The sequence below is a fragment of the Ambystoma mexicanum genome, chromosome 3q (assembly GCF_040938575.1).
Source record: "Ambystoma mexicanum isolate Mex_15411 chromosome 3q, UKY_AmexF1_1, whole genome shotgun sequence".
NCBI lineage: Eukaryota > Metazoa > Chordata > Amphibia > Caudata > Ambystomatidae > Ambystoma > Ambystoma mexicanum.
The window spans coordinates 261902496-261926726 of NC_090926.1; the positions used below are offsets into that span (position 1 = coordinate 261902496).

General features: G+C 46.8%; 1 protein-coding gene across 1 annotated transcript in view; it reads left to right on the top strand.

Annotated features, from left to right (window-relative positions):
* Positions 1-1732: 1732 nt before the first annotated feature.
* Positions 1733-24231, top strand: part of PYM1 (PYM homolog 1, exon junction complex associated factor) — a 117379-nt gene continuing 94880 nt past the window's right edge. Inside the window, exon 1 of the mRNA XM_069653706.1 lies at positions 1733-1904. Coding sequence (XP_069509807.1) covers positions 1871-1904 — 34 coding nt within the window. The 5' untranslated portion in view covers positions 1733-1870. The remainder of the gene's footprint in view (positions 1905-24231) is intronic.

Consider the following 24231-nt stretch of genomic DNA (forward strand, 5'->3'; position numbering starts at 1 on the left):
AACAAAGTACAATCCTGATATATTCTCTGCAAAGCACCATCGAAAAACAATGACAAGATTAAATTCTGCCCCCCTTACATTACATCTTCCATAACATCTGTAACAAGGTGTCATGTAGACCCCTCTACTACAAAGCTCCATCCAGATACCCTTCCTCAAATCCAACCCCTACACTCTGCCACCACCCACAACCACCACAAAGACACGTGCCTCTTTGTGGGAGGTAGTTAGAATTCTCCTCTATGATTACCATTCTGACCCTCCTTCATAAACACTGTGTGCCCCCTTTACAAAGCCCCACACAGATGCTACACTTTCACTTTTCAACTTAAAAACCTGTTCCCTGTCCTGTGGAGACTGCTCTGCACAGAAACCAAACCCAAAATGTAGCATGGTTTACTGCAATTGGCCTAGCTGCACAAAACCATAAGAAATCCACACCTCTGTACAGGGAAAATCAGCCCCTGTGCACAGTACCAGAAAATAAATCTATGCTTAAACAGGTATCTCTCTCTGCATACAGCAAATCCCCAACTCTGTACCTTTGTAAAGTACACCTGTCCCCTGGTCAAACACCCTCCACACAGGACATATACCCAAGTTTGCCACTGCAAAAAAACTATTGCCATCTGTGCCACACATTACAAATGGCAAACTAGACCCTCTGCATGGGACAAACTGCTCATTTATACTGGAGAACGAATAGCCCACTATACTTCACTGCCCTAATGTGTCCCTCTGCACAGGATACACACTCAAGTATGCCTGTGTTCATCGGCTCTCGACAACAATGCTGTCTCAGAGTGCTGCCTTCCCACTTGTGCAAGGATGACAAAGTGCTAAACTGAAGGGTGATGCAATGCTCAAGTATGCCTGTTGTGATCTGTGCTTGTGGTGTCATCTGTAATGGAATGGAAGGCACGAGCTCACGGAATGTATTGCTGTGATTTGGGTGACGTGCAAGTGTTCTGGAGGAGTCAGTTGGAGTCCGCCTGCCGGGTGGGAAGCCGGTGTCTGTTCTCTGTATGTTAATCTGTATCTGGAGACATTAAAGACTTACCTGTAACTAATCTGTATCTGGAGACATTAAAGACTTACCTGTAATTTACCTGCCGGTCCGGACATCCATTACTACAATGCCCCACTGCACAATACACATCTCCCCCCTCTGATGCACATAAGTGATCCACAAAATAAACCCCTCCCCCAAGCAGGACAAATCTCCCCTCTACACGAGTAAATGCAAAAATAACTATTAGCTTTTCTGTAAACTGCTAGATATTCGTACACGTCTCTGCACTGCATAATCAAATATGCCCCATTGCACAAAACACATCGACCCTCTCTGTTACACATAAAAAATCCCCAAAATACCCTGCACTGAGACAGCAAAAAAAAAAAAAGCCTGCCACCAGAAGAAAAATAATAATAACCCACTGTATTACTGTAAACTGGTAATTCGCTTTGGAACTGAGAAAATCCAGTACTCGGCCCCACTGCACAAAAAACACAACCTTGCTCATATGGAATCCCCTCTCGGCTTCGATGTTGTCTTAAGCTCGGGCCTTCCCCTCTAGGCCACGATGCTCAGGCTGCACCAGCGTTCCCGCTCGTGCAACGGCTTGCAATTGGCAAAGACGAACGTGATGCAACGCCAAACTGAAGCACGTGATTTACCAGCCACGTCCAAGCGTGCACCCCACGTGATGAGAAGGCGGGGCGTTGCCAAGGTCCTTTTCTCGGATGGTAACTACACAATACTGCAGTATGGCCGTTTAGCTCTAGTTGGGAGCTTTAGGCACCACCCCTTCGATCCCTCCTTTCGTTGTGTCAATCCCGGCCGGCGACCGGAAGTTCCTGGCATTACAAGATGGCGACAACCCCTTATGTGACTGATGAGTCCGGTGAGTGAGTTGTGGTCCTTTTGGGCTTTAAGGCTCCAGTGGTGCTCAGGTGGTGACCATCCCCTGGTCACGTTCTGTCCCACGCCCGTTCTGCTCAGAAACGTGCTCCCTTTTCACCCTTGATTGCCTCCTTGTTCAAACTAGGTCCTTCCAACCTCAGAAACTCGTCACCCAGAGACTTTTGGCAGTCAAATGTGTCTACATTATATTGAAGCCAAAGGACTGCAGTGGTATTTTGAAAGGTTATGGCAGAACAAAATTAAATCAGGAAACTTACTATAGTGCACCGTTCTGGCAAATTATGTTGCTGGACGTCTATTTAACCATATCGCTTAGAGGATCATTTCTTTATCTCCTGGGATTTTTCTTCCCACCTTGCAGGTTCAGAGCTGCTAACAAAGGAGGAATTGGCCCGGCACAAAATAGCTCTGGGCTCCTGCAACATTTCTTTTGCTGAAACGCCTCTGTGTTGGCCCGTGACCTAAACTGACTGGGCTAGCCTGACGAATCTCCAAGCAGCCTGATGATCTCCAAGATCTGTTCTCCAGACAGGGCTTCCTCCACAGTTTATGATCATCGTGTTAGCTGGACAAGGAAGAAGTGATGTATGTGCTCTGCCCATGACCGCCCACCCGTTAACCGGCTAACAATTTCACCCCTCTGCATACACCCCTCAAACTCTAACCAAACACAGCCACAACCCTATACCACAACGAACCGCACAAACTTCACTACACCGCAACAACAAAACAAATCACATGTAGACTCGCTCAACAGCACATGACGTCTACCAATCGGAAAACACCCCAAGCCCAGCAAACAGTGTTAACCGGGCTGCGGTTGCCAATGGCACATCACTGCTCTCTTGCACTTTTTCCTACTTATTCCCCCCATCCCTTTTCAGATCTGCCAGGGGACCACTGCGGTGGTGATAGTGCGCAGTAAAAATTCCTTGAACATTAACACTGGTTAAGGGAGCAGTTTATAGACAATTTTCTGTTGGAGTGAGTATTGTGACAAATTAAATTAGCAGAGAGCCCAGTTTGCATTACTTGCTCAGAAAATATTTGTTCTTGAATAACTATTGCAGAACATGTGCAAATTGCTAGGGCTCAGTTCCATCTGGATGGGCCACCCAGCTGTACTTCATTCAGTTTCTGGAGGAGATGGGTTCTCCTGTCCTGGCTGGGGTGCTCAGAGCAAATTGTATCGATTTCCAGAACTAACCCTACTCTGAGCTTATGCCTGCTCAGGCCCTGACTACAACTGTGCCTGCCGTACCCTGATCATTCTGTGCTGTAAATGCCCACCTAGCCTATTCCAATTGAAAGGTATTTTTCCATTCATCCTTTGCATTTTGGGACTTGTAGTTGTGGATTTAAAATTGGGGGGGGGGGTCGTGGTTGGAATTGGCATTTAAAGTCGGAGAATTGAAAGGGGGAAAAAACAAACTAGGCAAGCACCTCCTGAATGGAATTTGGCATGTTGACATGTATGCTCTGCTGCCTCATCCACTCAACAGTTCCTGAATCTCCCATTCCCGCTTTCTTCTGTACGCTCTAATTCCCCCTCCACTACTTAGCACAGCTTGCAACCCAATGGGTCAATGTGGGGTCTTGCAATTGGTGAACTGTGTGACTTTAGCCATCTTAAGTACTCTTTATGCTAAAAATTGTGTATTTTTTTAGTCACTGTAATTTTTATCAAATTATATGAATGATATGATTAAATTTGTGTAGGGTACCATGTGTACTAAAAAAAAGCAATAACAAAATACTGTTTTGGGGGCTGGGGAATCGGTGCATAGTGCCCAGCCTGGCTGCCGATGTAGTGTTTCAATGCAAGCACAGTTCCTGCCTCTCTGTAACTTTTTTAAGTGCTTTGCTCAACACTGTTACCATACCCATCTTTGAAGCAAGCAGGATAGTTGGCGTGCCCAGAGTAGAGTGATATATGATATATTTTATTTGTATCACGCTCGTAACCAAGTGTTTCAGAGCGTGACTAGGCAAGGGAGGGGAACAGGGGAGAGCACAGCACAACTTAACGATCTTACTAGGCTCAGTGACATTGATAACGCGCAAGTGCATGGGAAAGGGAAAACGTGCATGGAAGGGGGAGAGTGGAAAGTGCGGAGTCGAGGAGCGCAGATAAATTAAATAACTATGGTAGTGCAAGTGCTGAGTTTAAGGCAGCAGGCAGGGTAAGTCTGAATAAGTGCAGAAAAAGAAGACAAATGGGGTTGGATGGCTATATGGGTACAGATACAGTCCCCAGTGCAAGGGGTGGCCAGGAGGCAGTGCAGGAAGGTGTCAGGGTGAGCAGGTACCTGGGGACAGAGGGTGGCCAGGTGCACAGTGCCAAGAGAGAGCAGATCAGCAGGGGAGAAGGGGACCGAAGGCAGAAGCAAAGAGGAAGGTTTTAAGGTGCTTCCGGAACCGGCTCTCCTCAGGTTTTAGAGTGGCAGGGAGGCTGTTCCAGAGGGAGGCCCCAGCCGAAGATGGAGATCTACCCCCAGCTCGTTTCTTTGAAAAAGGATTGACCCGGAGGGAGTTAGAGGTAGAGGAGCGAAGAGCTCGAGAGGGAGGTATTTGAGAGGGGAGGTATTTGCGCAGGGATAGCTGAAGGTATTTTGGACCCAGGCCCCAGAAAGCCTTGTGGACAATGCAGAGGGTTTTGAATTTAATTCTTGCATCCACTGGGAACCAATGGAGAGATTTCAGAGCTGGAGAGATACGATCCCAGGGCTTGGGGCCAAGGACAAGTCTTGCAGTCCTATTCTGGATAAGTTGTAGAGGGCGGAGAGTAGAGGCAGGTAGATTCAGAAAGAGGCTATTACAAAAGTCCAAGCTAGAGAGAACCAGAGCTTGGGAGACAGTGAGCTTCTGAGGGAAGGAGAGGAAAGGAAGAATACCTCTGAGGAGGTGCAGTAGGAAGTTTGACTTTTTAGAGACCTCAGAGATATGGGCCGAGAAGGAAGTGTGGAGTCAAAGATGACCCCGAGGTTCTTAGCCTCGCGGGTAGGGGTAGGAGGAGGACCAAGGGAGGCCAGCCAGAGAGTGAGGGAAAAGGATGGAGATGGTGTGCTGATGAGGAGGATATCTGTCTTGCTGGCATTCAGACAAAGATCATTGGCGGCACACCAATCTTGAATGGCAGTTAAGCAGTAAGAGATGAGAGGGGGAGAGGAGGGGTCTGAGGGCAGCCAGAAAATGAGTTGAGTGCCATCAGCATAGCACTGGAAATTTGAGCAGAAAATGGCAATGCAGTGAGCAAGAGTTGCCAGGGTGAGAGGTTAGGCCCCTGGGGGACCCCACAGGTGGAGAGGAAGATGGATGATAGGAAAGACCCCAGTTGGACCTGGGAGGGTCGATCAGAGAGGAAAGAGGTCAGCCAGGCTAGAGCCTGATCAGTGATGCCCAGATTATCACGGAGACGGTTGAGCGGCATGTTGTGGTTGACCGTGTCAAAGGCAGAAGAGAGATCAAGAAGGATGAGGACAGGGAATGTTAGAATCAAGGTTGGAGGGCAGATCTTCACGGATATTGAGGAGAACAGTTTCCGTGTTTCTGGCCGCTCTGAAGCCAGACTGGTGGTCATGGAGACAACCAACAGTATGTGAATGAAGGTTAAGCTGAGACATGGCCAGCTTTTCCAGGAGTTTGCCCAGAAAGGGGGTAATGGAAATTGGGCGATAGTTAGCTGGACAGGAAGGATCAGCTGTGGGATTCTTGAGAAGAGGATGCACAAGGGAGTGCTTCAGAGGGGAAGGATCCTGAGGCAAACGAGTGGTTGCAAAAATCCGCAAGGGCCGGAGCGAGGGTGTCAATGTGGTCCTTGATGGTTTTGGAGGAACATGGATGAACCTGTTTTAACGAGGCTTTCATAGATCGGACTTCTATTTTCCCCCCCTCGTCAGGGGGGAAAATAGAAAAGGAAGAGAAGGACAGTAGGGGGGTCTGCAAGCACAGACTGAGAGGGAATAGGAGGGGTAGAGGAGGCGAAGGTGACAGGATGTCCTGGGTTTTAGAGATAAAGTGGGAGGCAAGGGCATTGCAGAGAGCCTGGGAGGCAAGAGGAGGGGAGGAGACTGCTGCATGGTTGGCAATTTCCTTGCAGATTTTAAATTGTTCGGCCGAGTTGTTGGATGTCGCAGAGACACAGGCTCGAATGTGGGCTCTCTTCTTAGTGTAGACAGAGAGTCAGTATTGCCTTTGGAGCAGCCGACAGGCCAGTTTGTCAGAGGATGAGCAAGAAAACCTCAATTTCCTCTCAGCCACCCTACGTTTACGTTTAAGTGTAGCTAGGTCGGAGTCATACCAGGAATTGCACTTGGATTTGGGCTTCAAGCGGATCCTCATGACAGGGGCAAGAGCATCAAGAGTATCATAGATAGAAGGGACAGAGTTGTGTCGGGGTGTGAGTCAGCCCGAGGAGGGGGAGAGAAGGTGATGGCGAAAGCCTCAGCTGACACACGCTTCATGGGTCGGATGTCCGAGAAAGTAAGTGGCAGTGTTGGGGTGTGGTTGGCTTGGGGGGAAGAGAGTGAGAGATGGGAGGAGAGAAGGTAGTGTCACTCCAGGAGAAAGGAGTGGTTAGAGGAATAGAGAGGGGGAGGCCAGGGGAGATCAAGACATCAAGTGTGTGTCCTGCAGAGTTTGTCAGGCCAGAGGGGAGAATAGAGAGGCAGAGGGAATTGCAGAGGTTGCGAAAGAGCAGCGATGAGGGACGGTGAGAATCGAGGTGAATGTTGAGGTCACCAAGGAGGAGGAGTTGAGTGGTTGAGGACAGGAGGGAGGAGGAGAGGTCGGCCCACTCAGAGAGAAAAGAGATGATTTGCCCGGGGGGCCGGTAGGGAGTCGCAACAGTAAGAGAGTGGCTAGGAGAGATTGAGAGCCTGCAGACGAGGCATTCAAAAGAGGAGTAAATCTGAATGGGAATGATAGTGGCAGGAATCCACTCAGGAAAGATCAGGGCTACGCCCACTCCGGTCGAGTGGATCTGGGTGCGGAGAGGATCTTGTAGCCCTCAGAGAGTAGAGTGTCAAAGCTTGTGACGGAGCTAGCCGTGAACCATGTTTCCGTAAGACAGAGGGGTTTATAGTGATAATTTCGGGAAAAAAAAAAGTCGAAAACAAAAGTCGAATTTCTTTTTCAATACGTTTTTTTTTTTTCTAAATGGGGGGGGTTCCCCTCAAACCCCCCTTTTTAAAATTTTGTTTTTGTTTTACCCATTTATTTATTTTTTTGACTCCTGGACCCCAAAATAAATATATAATTTAAAAAACGGAATTCGACTTTTTTTTCGACATTATTTTTTCAAAATTATGACTGACCACCAGACAGAGGACATCCAGGTCCAGTTCTTCAAGGAGGTGGCAATTGTCAGAGGTGAGAGTGGCAAGATGAAGAAGGTTGCCGGCCTTAAAGACCTTCTGGGGAGGGGTACAAATCAGAGGTACGCCCTGCGGAGCTGTGGAGGTAGCGTGGCAGAGGCACTTTTTGACAACCTCTATGTGCTGCGAAGTAGTGCCTCGCTGTAACATTGGTGTTTGATTCAACTGCTGATGCTGCGTGCAATATTGTGGGCCCACGTGAAAAAAGCTGCTGAAGATGAACATTCCTCCATAATGGGGCTTGATTTTAAAATCTGCATTGGTTATGGCGCAGTTCTGAAACTGCAAACGTGGATACGACTAGAAAGAATGCCCTACCTAGTTCCCTGTCTGACTAGAATGGTTGCTGAAAGTCGCAGGAAGTGTGGTGGACTCGTGGCTATGGAGCTGCTGTGGCTTTACGTAGTTATTGGGCACAGCACAGCTCTGCTCAAGAGCAACTGGTAATACAGCACAGACTGAAAAGCACAGGGTTGTGTGGCACCTTCCTCTGAACTGGCGCAAGTTCTGTTTTCTCCAGAAGCAGAACCCTGATATTATGAGCTCCATTGTCCCACCACGGCAACGCTGATGAATACTTCCAATTGCCCTCTTGTGGTCAGTCACTCTGTGGTTCGGCGTTCTGGAGTGATCCGAATTGCGGTGGGGGGGGGGGTCACTTAAGGTACTGCCATCTTTGTTGGCTTATCTCTTCAATGTCCATTCAGGAATTAATGTCTACGTGGCCGTTAAGCGATCTGGATGTGCCTACTCGGTGTCCTCTTGGCCTGCATTTGGGTTAGTTGTTTAAGGACTGTAGCTGCTTACAGTTGGTTCTATCAAAATGATGCCTTACTCATTAGGGAGTGCAATATAAGGCTAGTGTGAGAGGTTCTCATTCGGGCTTGTATTTTTTTGTGGTGTTTGCCTCCATTGTCATGTGGCATTAGTAAGTTTAGCAACTCTGCCTTGTGTTTGAGCTATTGTTTAGTTGGATACTTGCATGTATGTTGTGGCTTTCTTATATCATTGCTGATGAGTGATATGATGGGTCATTTATAACGCGCTTAAAACCCGGGGATGGCGCCTGTGGTGCTCCGTGTCGTCTTGCTTCAAAGACTAGCACGTTGCCCCTGAGCTATCCTCCCGAGACAACTACTTTCTCTCATTGCATTCAAAGCTACACCTGGTTACTCTTATGTCTATTGACACCATTTTTCCTGCAGGAGAATAGTGCTTCAGAGAGGCATGTTTTAACAGGAATATCCCACTAATTTTCAAGACACACCCAAGATCCTTTTAAATTGCAATTTAGGTTGAAAGCTGCAGTTTTATGTATTACCTAATGGTCTTGGGTATTTTATTTTAGCAGAAACATGACTCGCTGATACTACTTGTCTGCCACTACCAATTTAGCAAACACAATGTACACTTCCACCAATACGCAGATGACCCACAAATATACTTCCAAATTTCATCCCCTTCACAAATCTACACCCTTAAAACCTGTCTCTCCATCATCATCAACTGGATGGCCATCCACCTCCTCAAGCTTAACCCTTCCAAAACAGAATACCTCATCTGCCCCTCCAAGGCACAAACCCGGTTTCACCCTCTGGATCCAAGAACTCTCTACTGATAACCCACACATATCCCTCTCCACACCTGTTAAGCGCCTTGGCTTCACCATAGACCCCCCCCCCTCCCCCAGCACACACACCACATAGCCGCTGTGACCAAAATATGCAACCTACAACTATACCTTGTGTGCCAAATCAGACACATATCCTTACTTCTGATGACTTCTCACTGAAGTCCAAGCCCCAGTTCTCTCTCAGCTGAACTATGGAAACTCTTATCACTAGACTCCCCCCGCATCAACGCCCTTACCCCTCTGCAAGTCATACAATCAAACATGAACAGATCAGCCCCGTTCTTGCCCAGCTCCACTGGCACCACAGAGAATTGCCTTCAAAGGTGACTGCATTGCATTCAAAGCCATCCACCTCAAAATACCTTCATGACAAACTCAAACCCATCACCCACCCAGACAAGCCAGCCACCTGCTTCTGCACATTGCACTCTGCACACAAAAACAATCATTTACCCATTGGACACAGAACACTTTACCTCTGCACATACACACGGTATCCTCCATCACCACTCTGAGCCTCAAAACATACCTGTTTCACCACTCAACCCTTTCCTCCTTCACTGCTATCGCCTGTCTAACCTAATCTTACTATCCTTTCCGGAAAACATTTTGTAAGTTGGTAAGGAGAGCGCTAAACATAAATTCAAACAAATTTATTGTCTTTAAAACATCTTACTAGAGCCATGCACAATGCAAAAAGGTAGAAGTGTAGCTGGAATCAATAAACAAGACTTGATGGTTTAAAAGTTAGTAGATCTAGTCCTCCCCTCACGCATGCTCTGCAAGTCTCATTTTCAAACTCGACTACAATTTTTCTGGGCTTTTACTGTAAAGAGCACCAAATATTTGTTGACATTCTAGCAGATGCCGCAGCTGACCTTGTTAGATAATCCCAGATTTTAGTGCTTGGTGATATGAATTTTCATTGTGATAATCTCTCTGTGATAGACTATCTTGAAAATAAAGAGATGGATCCATTTGCTCTGGTCAATTCACTCAGGAGGACACATATTAGATCACATCTTAACCACAGTGCCCAATACGTTGTCGACCACACCATAAAGCCTTTTGCGGTCACATCACTTTGGGATAATGTCTATAATCCCTTTAAATCATCACTTCACTCAGGCTCTTGTAGTTGCAGTCACAATGCATCATTGGAGACTGCTATCATTGGAGACTGCTTACATGGCATTAAGTAGGATGAAAGGCAAATACTATTTCTCTGACCAGTTATTATTGAACACCTCCACAATTGCGAAAAATATAGTCTGTATACCTTTGATTTATTAGATTTAAGTGTCTTTGAAAGTAATTTTAAAAAGAGACTGCTAACAGAAGACAAAAAAAACTCCCCTCCAGAGATGGATGACCTGCGAACAATTAGGAATTTCGAAAGGAAGTGGATAAACTCTTGTGACCCCTTATCCCTCAATTGTGGATTCATGTAAAACCTATTGTTTCCGCTAAAAAGATTTAATTATTTACTAAGCTTGTATAGCGCGCCAAGCTTAAGGCATCTGGGCGCTTTCTTACAGAATGTGGACGTTACAGTTGTTACACGAGCAGGTAAAGAGCGCAAGATAATGACAGTACAGATAGATGATGTGAGCATAATAACATACAGAGAATGCATATTCACTGACCAATAAGAGGGGGAGATGACGAGATGGTCTAATAGGCATGTTTAATTACTTACTCTTTGAGTAAGAGGTGCGTTTTGAGTTGTTTCCGGAAGATCCAAAATTATTCCTGGGCTCTGAGTGGGAGCGGCAGTGAGTTCGAGAGTTTGGTAGCAATGGTGAGGAAGCTGCTACCACCTGCATTTTGGAGCTTGAACCTGGGAGTGGCGAGGCAGTGCTGATGGGCTGCTCTGGTTGGTCTAGAGTGTTGTGTCAGGGTCATACTTTCGGACAGGTAGGTGGGGGCCATCTGGTGAAGACGTTTGTGGGTTAGCGTGAGTGATTTGAACATGATACGTTCATGTACTGGGAGCCAGTGTTGTTGGTGTCTAATGGCTGAAATGTGTGCTGATTTGGCGATGTTCTGGATTTTAGTGCTGGCATACAAGGTGTTGCAGTAGTCAAGGCGCCTAAGGACCAAGCCTCTGGCTAGAGTAAGACCGCTGTCTGGTGAAAGGAATTTTCTGCAAGCACTGATGAGTTTGCACGTGTTTGAGGTGGCTGAAGCAGTGGAATTTACTTGTTTATTAAGATTGAGTGAGGAGTCTTAAGTAGAAGCCAAGCGTTTTTACCTCTTTAGTGACTTTGATGAGGCTTGAAGAGGTTGTTTAGTTTGGCTATTTTATGTTGAGAGCCAATGATCAGCTCTATTTTATCGTCATTTGAACATAGCCTGTGCTGCGCCATCCATTCTTGGATGGAAAGGTAGATGGCGTTGAGGGTGGCTGTGTTAGAGTCGTGGCGAGGACCAGGGTGTCATCTGCATATTTAGTGTAGATGACACCTGGGTTGTCGAGACGGTCAAAGAGTTTCTTTGTTAAAATATTGTACAAAGTGAGGGCGACGCAGGGGCCTTGTGGCACTCCACAGGCGACTGCGGTGGGGGGTGCTTCAGCTTTAGGAGAAAAGTCTTTCATAGTTCTGTCGCTGAGGAAGGATTTTATCCATGGTGCAGCATTTGAGGAGAAGTTTGCTGCTGATGCGAGGTGGTTGCACAGACTATTGTGGTCAACCAGATCGAATGCAGCGGAGAGGTCTAGGAGAAGAAGCCCAGCTAGTTTTCCTTTGTCCCTCAGGTTGTCCATTTGGGTTTTTAAATCAAGTAGTGCTGTTTCCGTCCCGTGTCTCGGGCGGAAACCAGACTGGCGTAGCCCCAGGATGTTGTTAGCTTCAGGTAATAGAAAGGGGTAGGGGACAGTGCAGTTCATGGGATTGACAGTAAAAAAAAAATGGAATAATAAAAGCAATAAGTAAAAGTGCGGCCAGCTGGTGACAAGTGCAAAGGTAAGTGCAGACATCAGGTGCCAAGTGTTGGTAGGGGGACTGTAGGGATACAGAAAACGTTCCCCAAGTGCAGGGGTTGCCAGGGAGGCATTGCAGGTGTGCAACTGGCGGGGGTGGGACCTGTGCCCGAGATCAGAGGGAGGCCAGGTGACCAGTACAGTTTCAGTTTCAGCCAGGAGTTAAGCAGGGGAGAGGAGGAGAGAAAGCAGAAGCAAAGGGGAAGGTTTTGAGGTGCTTCCGGAACCGGAGATGGTTTTCCTCAAGTTTCAGGGAGGCTGTTCCAGAGGGAGGCCCCAGCTGAAGAAAGAGATCTATCACCAACTCGTTGCTTGGAGAAGAGACTGACCCTAAGGGAGTTGGAGGCGGATGAGCAAAGGGATCGAGAAGAAAGATGTTTAGGAAGGGAGAGTTGAAGGTATTGAGGCCCCAGAGGTCCTTGTGGACAATGCAGAGGGTTTTGAACTTGATCCTCGCAGCCACTGGGAGCCAGTGCAGGGATTTCAGTCCTGGAGACACACGATCCCTGGGCTTGAGGCCAAGGACAAGTCTTGCAGTCCTGTTCTGGATGAGTTGCAGAGGGCGGAGAGTGGAAGCAGGCAGATTTAGAAAGAGGCTGTTGCAGTAGTCCAGCCTAGAGAGAACCAGAGCTCTGGATACAGTGGGCTGGGGGAAGGAGAGGAAAGGAAGAAATACCTCTGAGGATGTGCAGGTGGTAGTGTGACTTCTTGGAGACATCAGAGATGTGAGGAGAGAAGGAGAGTGTCGAGTCTAAGGTTACCCCAAGGTTTTTTGCCTTGCGGGTGGGAGCAGGAAGAGGGCCAAGAGAGGCCGGCCAGAGAGTGACGAGAAAGGTGGGAGCGGGTATGTCAATGAGAATCTTGTCTTACTGGCAGGGGTCGAACCCATGCGTTTTTAGGTCAGTTGGGACGCAGTTAATTTGAAGTTTTGTTTTTAATAAAATAATTGAAAGGGCTGTAGGTGCTTTCCGAGGGGAAATGGAAACTCCTATTTCACTGACCTCATAGCTTACACCAAATTGCCGATATTCTGAGTACTTCATTACTAAAATTGAGAAGATTAGATGTTGTTTTCAGAACCGTTTGCTGTTCAATGATGTTTGACTAATACCCTCCAGGGTTCGAAATTGAGGGAAGCTGGGAGCTATATAGCTCCTGCTTCTTGGCCTAGGAGAGCCTGGTTAGCTTGAAAGCAACATCCACCAGGAGCTTGTTTTGGTTCCCCAGGCAATTTGTACCTTACAAACGTGCATTTGTGATTTTAACTTTGAGTATTGTAGATTGCTACTGAATTATCACATGTCTAGTACATATTTAAACACAGTGAATCAAACGTAATGTGCAAAAATGGTAACGTGTGCATCTCATGTGGAAGTTAGATTCATTGTGAGCTGGGTACTCGCTCCTACTTCGCCAGCAGTAGCTCCTGCCTACTGAGTGATGCCCGACACCCAGGAGCTGGTTTTAGCTCATGCTCATTGAATCTCAATTGCGAACCCTGCCCTGACAATATGCTCTAATCTCATTCCTTTAGGAGTCGCAGAATGTACTTTTATCAGCCAAATGCTCTGGTTGTGCTCCTAATCTTTTTCTGCCTCGAACTGCAAATGAGATTTCCCTCTTTTCTCTAAGACTATTCCTTACTTGTTTATCATTCGGGAATGTTTCCTGATACTTGGACTAAAGCAGTAGTTGGACCTCCAGTCTTCGCACGATGTATCGGTTCCATTTCTGGCAATATATCTTGAATGGGCCCGGATGACACAAGTTAAGACATTTGTGGAAAAAATTCGATGTCCTGGATCAAGCCATGGTGGGATTTGATCAGGAAGAAGCACCAAAATGGTTACCACTATCATTATGTATGAATTCAGGATGGTGGTTGACGGTGGGGGGCAGAGGGGTGATTCGGGAGCTTTGATCCTACTTGATCATTCCGGCGCCTTGGATACCATAGGCCATTATAACCGGCCATTATACCCTTCTGTCTATACTGTCGCCCATCGGCTTTTGACGGACGATGCTGGAATGTATTAAATCATTTCTCATGTCGGCATACAGGAACTTGAATTGACTAATTTCTTTTCTTCCTCGAGGAGTGCCCCTGGTTCCGCTCTGTCACCACTTCTTTCAAAATATCAAATTTTATCCGCCATAGCGGCTTGTTCTTTTTGGGTTATGCTGGTGAGTATATGTTAAGCAGTCGGGCAATAGAGAACTCGTCAACAAAGCGATGTGAATTCCATTGTGAATTTTTATGCTGTATCAAGCACTGAATGGAGAATAATTATCTGAAGAACAAGGCCGGGAAGACTGAGGTCTTAACAGTAAATGCACAGCTTAATCCACGGAAGGGTTCCTACTGGCCACCAGAGTTTTTGCCCCTTGCCCTACACCACCTTCCCAGTAGTTCAAAATGTAGGTATGTTTGTGAATGCTGATCTATTTTAAAACCGCAAATCTCGAGCACTTAATTTCTTCCACTTCCGATGCATCAATCATATTGTTCTGTATTTGGCTTTGTTTGTAAAGGCTTTTATTTCCTCATGGCTGAAACGGTATATACGTAGGCTTGCATCACTACTGTAGCTGAAACTCCTGAGTTTTGCTTAAACTTCAGAAATGTTCACATATATCTCCCCTGGTCTCAGTTTTCTGAGTTGGCTCCTAGTTGGACTGGATTACGTTTCCGGCCATGTGCTTGACTCGGAAGGCCTCCATGTTTGCCAATCTTCACTACTTGCCCAAAAGGTATGCTGTTCATCTTTCTGCCAAAAACGTACATTCTTCAACTTCCTGTACCTTAATGAAAATCCACCATGGGTGGCAAATCTTGCCGAGCGTTGGCTGCCAGAATCTCTTAGAAAGTCGTAGTCGTAACATGACTTTTTAATCCCAACCCCTAAATTTGTTGGCTCTGTCACATATACAGCAGACGTTTGAACATTCCTGACATACTGATTGTTTCGGATAGTGTCATCATGCCTCTCGAGGGTGAATAGTTGTGTATTATAAAACCCACAAACTAACCTAAAGTGGTAGGTGGGAGTTAATACAAACGATTTATCCAGGTTTACATGTTTGTGATTATACGGGGGGAGGGCAAAAAATTAAAGTTGCAAGCTATTAGCCAGCCACAAGTCACTCATCACCTCAATTCTATACATGCACACCATTTCTTACTTGCCAAGAGTCAAACATCACTAGCCAATGGCTTATGCCGGATGTAAGAGATTTGGCTGAATTTAACTGGTAGAATCGCATTTACCCCCTGTTTAAAAAAAAAAAAAAAAAAATGCAATGGGAGACCCCCCTGCCCCCTTACAATTCCCATGGGTTCGGAAGTCCTAACTCCTGACACCCAGACACATAACATGACTTTTTAATCTCAACCTCTTCCCACTGACCTGCAGGCGAGTCGCCTGGTTTCTGCTCTCATATCTTCATCTTCCACAGTTGGCGAAGGGGCCTACCCGTTCCCATGTCAACACACTAGTCCTCGTATTTGCTCCCACTGCCTTACATACCTCTTCATTTTTAACCATTCACTGGTCAGATCATGTGGTTATTCTTTTTACTGTAAATATTCAGCCTCTGGTTATCGGTTCGGTGCTCCCGTGGCCTCCTTAACTGTGCTGGCGAAATGTTTCACGTGAGGACTACAAATAGAAATGGTTTCCTTGCTTCAGGCATTTTGCCTGACCTGGCCTCCCTCGTATCTATAGCTGACTTGCTGGCTTCGTTGAAGCCTGCCAAGCCTCTGGGTCGCCCCTCTAAATCCTGGTCTACCCCTGAACTCTCCTGCTACTTCGGAGGCAGGCAGAGCGCAAATGGGGGCATTACGACTGTCCCCTGACTTGCCTTGCTTTGCGCAAAGCTTCTGCAGTTTATCAGCAAGGCATCCTTGAGACCAAATTTTACTTCTCCGGTTGAAGCGGCTGCTAATTCGCCCCGGGAATGATTCAAGGTGGTCCTCTGTGCCTCTCCGGTCTGTCCATCTCAAGGGCTATGTGATTTTTTTTTTTTTTCATGACAAGATCGTCCGTCACAAGATTTCGAGATCTGGTAACCCGTCTTCCCATTTAGTTGACATCGACACCTCCCTGCTCTGCACACGTCTTGGCCAATTTTCCTAGGTTTGAGGATATGGGCATCGTTATGGACACCAAGGCTCTGAAATCAGCATTTCCTGTCGATTCTATGCCGCTTCATAGTCTTAAGGAGATCTCTTCTATTTCTCCATCTGTGACTGCTGGTAATTCCTCCTTTGTCCACAGCTGGGATCCCCCATTCTTAAGCGCTCATGGGCCATCACTCAAAATACCTAATCTGGATCCTCTCACTCTCTCTAATTTTGTCTGACCTCTTGCTTTCTTTTCTCATGAAGTACTGGAGTCACTGGTTAAACCTCTTCTCCACTCTATTTGGCGGATTCCGGTTTCTTGGCTACTTTTCAGTCTGGTTTGTGGCAGTCATGGCACAGTCAATGCTGGTATCCACCGTCTATGACCTGGCCCAGATTGTGGAACAGGGCGGGGTCAGAGCGTTTATATTATTCTCTCTGCTGTTCGAATCGATTGACCATATCATCCTAGTCGACAGGTTATCTTTGGCCTGCATCACTGGTTCGGTCCTCGACTGGTTCCGCTCTTTTCTCTCAACGCACTCGTCACTCTAGCCCTCTCTCCTCCACAAGGCCCATTGCCGGCAGTGTTGCTCAAGGTTCTGCACTTTCTCCTCCTCTTCAACTTTTATCTTAAGCCTTTAAGGACTTATTCACTCTTTTGTCTTTTGGTGTTACTCTTAAGCGTATGACACCCATATCCTGGTGCGCCTTGATCTAGCTCTGCTTTCCACTGCAGAGCTCTGTCGCTCTTGCATGCTAACCATTTACACCTGGATGACCCTAAATGGCGACAAAACCGAAGTCCCCCTGTTGGTTGGGGCTTCCCCCTACTCCGTTCTCTGGTCAGTGGATTTTTTGCCTACAGCACTGGACCCTTGCCGGGTTCGACTGCCGTTGTTAAAAACTGTGAAGTTGCTTCACTCTCCATGGAGGCTTAGGGGTGTGCCGTCTGTCGGGAGGTTCACTTTAAACTGCGGATCCTCATCAAGTCTTGCTCTCTTTTCCAGCTCTGGCCCCTGGTTGTATCTTCTTTGATCTCCAGACTGTAGCAATTCACTGTACCAAGCCCAGCCGACCTAACACTACAGCTAGGTTGGCCCTGAGGGCCTCACGTCTGCGACCCTGCCCTTTTCTTCTCTTCGTTGGCTGTCCGTAGCCAAGCGGGTCCGCTTTAGCATTGTTCACCGGGAATTTTACAAAGTTGGCCCAGACTATTTGCAGTCTAAATTCTGCCCCTATGTTCCAGCGTGCTGTCTTCGGTCCTTGGGAGCGTTGTGTATATTGGTCCAGTGCTTTAGGTGCTCCCGTTTGGGGATTATTCGTTTTCACTGCCGCTGCATCCGAGACCATCCACCTTTCCTGCGTGCACTTAAGACTTTTCTCTTGTGGCTTTTCTCTTTCCGCTTTCTAATCTTTTCTGTCTTTCCTAGCGCCATTAGGCCTTTGACAGTGTAGGCTGCGCTTTATAAGTGTTTTAACATAACACATTCTTTGTCGACAACACGATTTTACTATATATTGTCCATTGGACAAGAGAAGGGTAACGCCTGGTGTTGGCACTGGCAACATATTTCTAATGTCTTTTGCGATGGTTCTTATGTATGGCTGCGGTATGCTGATGTGCCCACTAAGTGGCAGTGTCGTGTAATTTAGAAGTAATGGGGCAAGGTGAAAGTTGTTTTGTGTTTTTTCGAATTATTCCAGCCGTTCGCACAGAACGGTACAAGTGCTGAGGGTAGCAAAATGAGTCTGGGTTTCTATTTCCCTGTTCAAAATGCTCCCGCACAAGGAAACTTTTTTGAAAAAGTTAAACAGCAGCGGCAAGACCCTGGCAATCAAGTTGGAGGTAGTTTAACAAATGATTCCACACAAGTAATCTGCCATTCATACTGCTATATTGGCAAAGTTCTCACACCTTTGGGCCACACAATCTGTCTTTAAGACAAGCCGCGGGATAAACAGCTCGTTGGGCAGATGAAAGCTACTGAATAGCTGCAGTGCTTACCTGCAACCATGCCTGGATCAATGACGGGGCCAAAAAAGCTCCCGAAGGAACACACTCTGCGACCTTTGGCCTGGAAGTGATGAATTCTGTGGGTAAAGCAATGACTTCAAATCAGTGTTACAAGCAGATTTTGTTAAGACTTGTGTACTGATAAGGAAGGGTCACCCATAATCCAACTCACAATGTCCACCTGCAGCCAACTGTATGCTTTATCCAGTGTAAGAATGTGAACTCGCCGGGAGTTGTACTCTTAACATTAATTTTTATCTAAAATTATAATGTGCTGTTCACATTCATCTGCAGCAAACCTCAATCTGTAGAAAATACACTTTCGAGCATTTTGCCAACTTTAAGATCAAGTTTGTGTAGGTCATAACTATTGTGCATAGAAATAACAATGCTGAGGCTTACATTCCAAAATAAACTGGTCTCCGTTCTACGCACAGACGTGTATCTGAAATCCTTCCTTCACCCATTTGGAGAGATGCCATGTCGTCGATGTTCACTTTATAAACAGATGATGTGCTCTAGTCCTAATGGAGAGTAATGTGTTACAGGCAGACTAATCTAAAGCAATCTGGGTTTCCTGAAGCATCTCATTTTAATGGCATTGAAGGCACAGCCACAACAGTGATGTTATGACATCACTGACAAATAATGTTTTTATTTTATTGTTTAAAGCGTGCACCTAGCTCGAGAGCAGCAAAGCACTGTACAGAGTGTGGGTAGCTGGCATTTGGGCTGCCATCTTTTCAGTAGCGCAGTACTTTGTGGTCTGTGTGTTGGTATGCACGTCCATTGGAATTAGTCCTTGGACAGGTGTTGAAAGAGCCATGTTTTGAGGGATTTGTGAAATTGGAGAATTGTGGGGGCATTCCGAGCCGACACCGGGATAAAGTTCCAGGTGGTTGGTGCATGACAAAAGGATTGTTTGCTGGTCCTGTTTGCGGATGAGTTGTGATTCAAGCCGGTCGGTCAATTTGCTGCGTGAGGAGCATGTGCCACCAGATATGTGGAGCTTAGCCGCCAGGTACATTGGTGTGCTACTCCTGACTGCTTTGTAGATGATGCATGCATTCTTGAGTGGTATACTGGCTTGGAGTGGAAGCCAATGAAGTTCACTTAGCATGGAGGTAATTCAGTCAAATTTCTGTGCCCCCCAGGCGTGCTGCAGCGTGGTGAACTGCTCTTAGGGGAGCCAAATGAGCAGCTGAGAGCCCTGTTGGGAGAGCATTTCCCTCATCGATGTGAACAAGGGCTTGCACTACAGTCTTGATGTCCTGTGGCAGGATGAAGGGTTAGATTTTTCGAAGGGTAGAGATTCTGAGCCAGCTTATTTGGGCCTTCTTGGCTATGTTTTTCTGGAAGGACAGATTGCTGTCAATGGTGAAGCCTATGTTTTTTGCAAGTCTGTGAGTTGTCGATCAAATCCATCTGGGCGCATTTCATTGACCCCTTGTTGGACAAGTTGTTTTTTAGCAGGCGGACCGATGAGGACAAATCCAGTCTGGATGGGTTTAGTTTGAGGTAGACAGTCGACATCCATGACTGGATGATGGCTAGCTAATCGTGGAGATGAATAATGTCCTGCGCGCTATTTACTCTCATGTACAACTGAGTATCGTCTGGATATTGGTGGAGGACTAAATTGGGATCTTTGAGGAGAGTGCCCAGAGGCTCCATGTAAAGGTTAGATTGGTGAGAGGATGGAGCTTTGGGGTACTCTGCAGGAGACCTGCAGTCTGTTAGAACGCAATAAGTTCATCTGGACAGCCTGGTGTCTGCCCGAGTGGTAGGAGGTAAACCAATTGAGAACAGTGTATCCCATCCTGTCCGCAAGGAGGGAGAGAAGGATGCAGTGGTCGGTGCAGCCGAGAAGTCGAGGACGAGGTGGCATGAGTCGCCCATATCTATGATTTGGAGAGCATAATCCATGTAAAGACTGAAATGGGGGTATCTGTACTCCTGCTCTCTATATGGCAGAGTAAAGGCACCGAGCACCCAGCCAAGATTCTTTATTTGGTAACGTTGGACGAGCAATCAAGGCTTAAGCTATCGGGAGGTGATGCGGGCTGGTTCTTAAGTACAGTGTAGTTCTCAAGCACCCACAAAGGAATGTCCACACACTGTTAGTGGAAACACAGTTCTTTATATAAAGCTCAAGTTATGTACACAATCACAATAACACAATTTGGGCTCCGACAATTCTAAAATGGTAAATATATACAGTCTCAATGTGGTACCACAATTACTCTTGATTCCATTAAAATGCACCTACTGCTGACAGTCTCAAATGGCCTACAAATCAAAATAGCAAAAGGTATCAACAGTAGACTGGAGGAGGAAAACAAGTGGGTAAACAATTGGCAGAATACTGGGCCCCTACCATCGGGAACAGTTCTGTGTGAGGATCCCTCCCTACCTGGGCAAACTGTAAATAATATATTAAACCAGCCCAGTCAATATATTGTCGTCTTATCTCCTTCTATAAATGTTCTACTACCCAAATGTACCTGGTTTAGCAGAGTTCGTTGTCTGGTCGTCAACGGATCATTCTTGAGTGGACTCCCTTTAAGACAAGAGCCACGGATCGTCGCGATCCCACAAAGAAAAGGGTGAACAAAGGCAGCGAAGCAGCAGCTTCGGTCCTTGCAGTGCACCTCGTCGACGATAGTTTGTTGCCGCAAAGAGTCATGGAAGAACTTTGGCCCAGCAAGGGCGTCGGGTCATCAGCGTCTTTGTGGTCTTCCGGTGCCGGGAAACCCACCGGCGGATTTTCCTCGGTCGTCATAGGCGGCCCTGACTTTCTCTGGTGGGACAAAGAGGTTGTCTGTGATGAGCAAGGCAGTCCTTGATTCAAATGTCATAGGCAATGGAGCGTTGTGGCTTCCGGTCGACGGTAATGGACTTCAATGTCCGGGTGCTTCACTTCGTGATTCCGCGGCGGTACCTGTCTCTTGTCGACAGCCATTCGAGGACTGACTTCCAGGGCGCTTTGGCGAAGGTTAGCTGGTGCACGATGGTCCCTCGTAGCTCGGGAAAAGGCTTCCTAGCAAGGTCCTCTCTTGGATCAGCTTCTTGAAGGCACGTCAGCTTTCAGATTGCGTCAAACGGAAACAGCAGTTAACCTTCTTCCGGCGCGGCTTTGAGAGCAAGTATCGACTTCAGCTTCTGAATGATTTCCATTAGTGAGAGGTCCCCAGATATACTGTTTGATCTCTCATTCACTCTGCTGGTTCACACTCTGCAACTGATCATTCAGAAGGGCATTCATTCATGCAGGCAGGCCATTCTTTTCCCTCCAGACACTCACAACAAGGAATGTATATTTGGACAAGCACCCAGCCATTCAGCACTCCACACTGCATTCATACCAGTTCGGTATCTCATTCATTGTGTTCCATACCAGAAACCAGACACCCATAACATGATGTGCATATTGGTCACACTCCATTCACCCAGGTCCCACCCCCAGGCTGTACCCACAACATACATTCACTGGGAAGGCTCCAGCCAGTCTGGCCTAGACTTCCCCACAATACCACATATGGAACTTCCAGCCAGCAGCCAGTCAGGGGGAAGGGACAGAGTCAGGGCTTCCCAGGACTTTGGGAAAACAAGGTAACAGGCAATAGAAAGCAAGAGGCCACAGGGTCCATATTGTCTTCTATCAGGAATCAACTGATTCCAATGGCAGGGCCTGGGTATCCCACAATGGAGGATACTCGGTGCACCTGTCAAATTAAGCATGGAGCTGCCACCAGCCCATATCCTTCTCTGTGGGCCATACACAGGTGCCCAAAAACATACACTAGGGGTACAGGGTTGTACCCCCACCCATGGGTGCCACAAGGGTATCCGAAGGGTCTGTACACCAACCATAAAGAGGAAGAGCTGCACTGCTAGGAGGCCCACATGGACTCCTGGCAGAAAACAATACAAAACACATATGAAAAAGAAGTACAGGACAGGGACATGGTCCCTCCAAAGCATTTCCAGGATCACAATCCGCCACCTGGATGGGTGGCTGTCTCGATACTACAATTTGGGCAGATCCCTGACTAATAGTCATTTAAAGTTGTTAGATTCTGGTGAGTAGTTGAGTAGCAACTACTTTTCCCAAGATTTTTCCAATAAATGGGAGGTTCGTAATGGGCCTGTAGTTGGCCAGATCGTCTGGATCTAGGATTGTTTTTTCAAAAGAGGTCATATGGGATCCATCTTGAGGGTGTCTGGGAATGATCCTTCTGCGAGGTAGGACACACTGACTACTCTGACATTGCCATCGATGAATCTTCCATCCCTGTCCTCAAACAGGTAAAAACACTGTGCGTCTACTCGGATGCTAATCTCTCCATGACAAAACACAGAACGCCCCATCCTCCTCCTACTGCCTATACATCCAAACTCATTTCTCTCAGCTGACCATTCCTCACACCTCAGAACTGCCTCACCTTAGCTCGACCCCTCATATTATCAAAACTAGACTACTGGAATATCCTTCTACTAGGAACTACTGGAATATCCTTCTACTAGGAACTACTGGAATATCCTTCTACTAGGAACTACGACCAGCCTTTCCAAATTGCAACTGCTACAGAATAAAGCCCTACGGGCAGCCTTTGGACTAAAAAGGAATGAACCTATCTCTCATAAATAGAATTCTAGCTGGGACAGGAAGCCCGTGTACTTCTCTTAAGACTCTGATCACGGTACATAAATGTATTACTAATGTTGCCCCCTCCTATCTTAACTGTGTAACCCAAAAGAGATTAGCTAGGTCTTCAATATCCGGATCCAGCACGCACCTGAATGTCCTGTTCAAGAGTAAACTGGCGGGGGCCTCCAGCTTTCCAGTAGCTGCAAAGCTCTGCAACACCCTTCCAAGTCACATTAGAAATGAACTCTCGCACCAGCGTTTTAAGAGGCTGATCAAAACCTGGCTATTTGATCAATTCAACTAGGCTTTTGTCTAGTATGACTCTCAGCGTTCTTTCTAGTCGACTTTATCCACTCTGTGTGTGAAATATATGACTGTAAGTTCTTTATCTGTGTTATAACATTTTTAACTAGCTAAGCTTCCAAGTAACCTACGCCGTGATACCTCCGGGTTTGGAGGTGTAACAAATGCAATAAAAATAAATTAATAGGCATTGATGATGATGCTGAGGAGCACATTGAGCACCGGGCCCGTCAATTGTTTAATGATGGAGGCCAGAATTATATTGTCAGAGTAAGAAGTAGGTTTGTGGGAGGCAATCATTTTTAGGAGTTCTGGGGGAAAGAGAGGAGAGAATTCAGTCCAAAGGGGCAGTGTGCCTGCCTGGGTGCAGGTGATGCTAATTCTGTGAGAAGTTGATCTGATGGTCTCTCGGATTCGGTCGCATTTTCCTGAGTTGCTGGTAACTCAGGGTCAGGTGAGGGTTTGGTACAATGCTCTACTACTTCAAAGAGGGCTTTGTTCCTGTTCGAAGCGGCTGCTGCCATGGTGGTGGAGTAGTAAGCAGCTCTGGCCTCGGAAATCGGAATCCTATGGTTTGTACGCAGAGATTTGAGGTTTGTGAGGTCTCCCAAGTTATGGTTTTTGCACCACCTTTTCTCTAGAGCTCTGAGAATTTGTTTGAGGCTAGCTCGTGGGTGTACCATAGGGCGCATTATTTGGTCTTAGCCCAGCTAGATTTTAGGGAGGCGCGAGGGGGTCAACCAGTTTCATAGCAGAGTTGCTGAATAATTCCAGAAGGCCTGAGGCATTCCCTATGGTGGGGAATTGCTTCTATGCCATTGGCCGGTAAGGTTTTTAATGATCAGTGGGGGCGTTTAGCCTGACCTTTTGTGAGCTGTAGTTGAGTGGGTGGATAATGGGATTGCGGCAGGGTCGGACCAGTGGGATAGTGTCTGCACGAGTGATGGAAGGGGGTGATTTGAAGACTAGGGTGTTTCCTTTGTGCGTGGGGGGAAAAGCACAATTTGTATAAGGTCCATGGAAGCAGTCAGTGTGAAAAGCGTGCTTCGAGTGTGATTGTCAGCCTGTAACTCGGGGACGTTAAAATCGCAGACATTATTTGGCAGAGGAGAGTAAGTTGGAGATGTCTGCAATGAGTCATTCCTTTGAGCTAGTCTGTAGATGAGGTGGAAAGTGATGGATTCCTTGTGCGATAGAGGGTACCGTCGGGCAAGTGATTCAA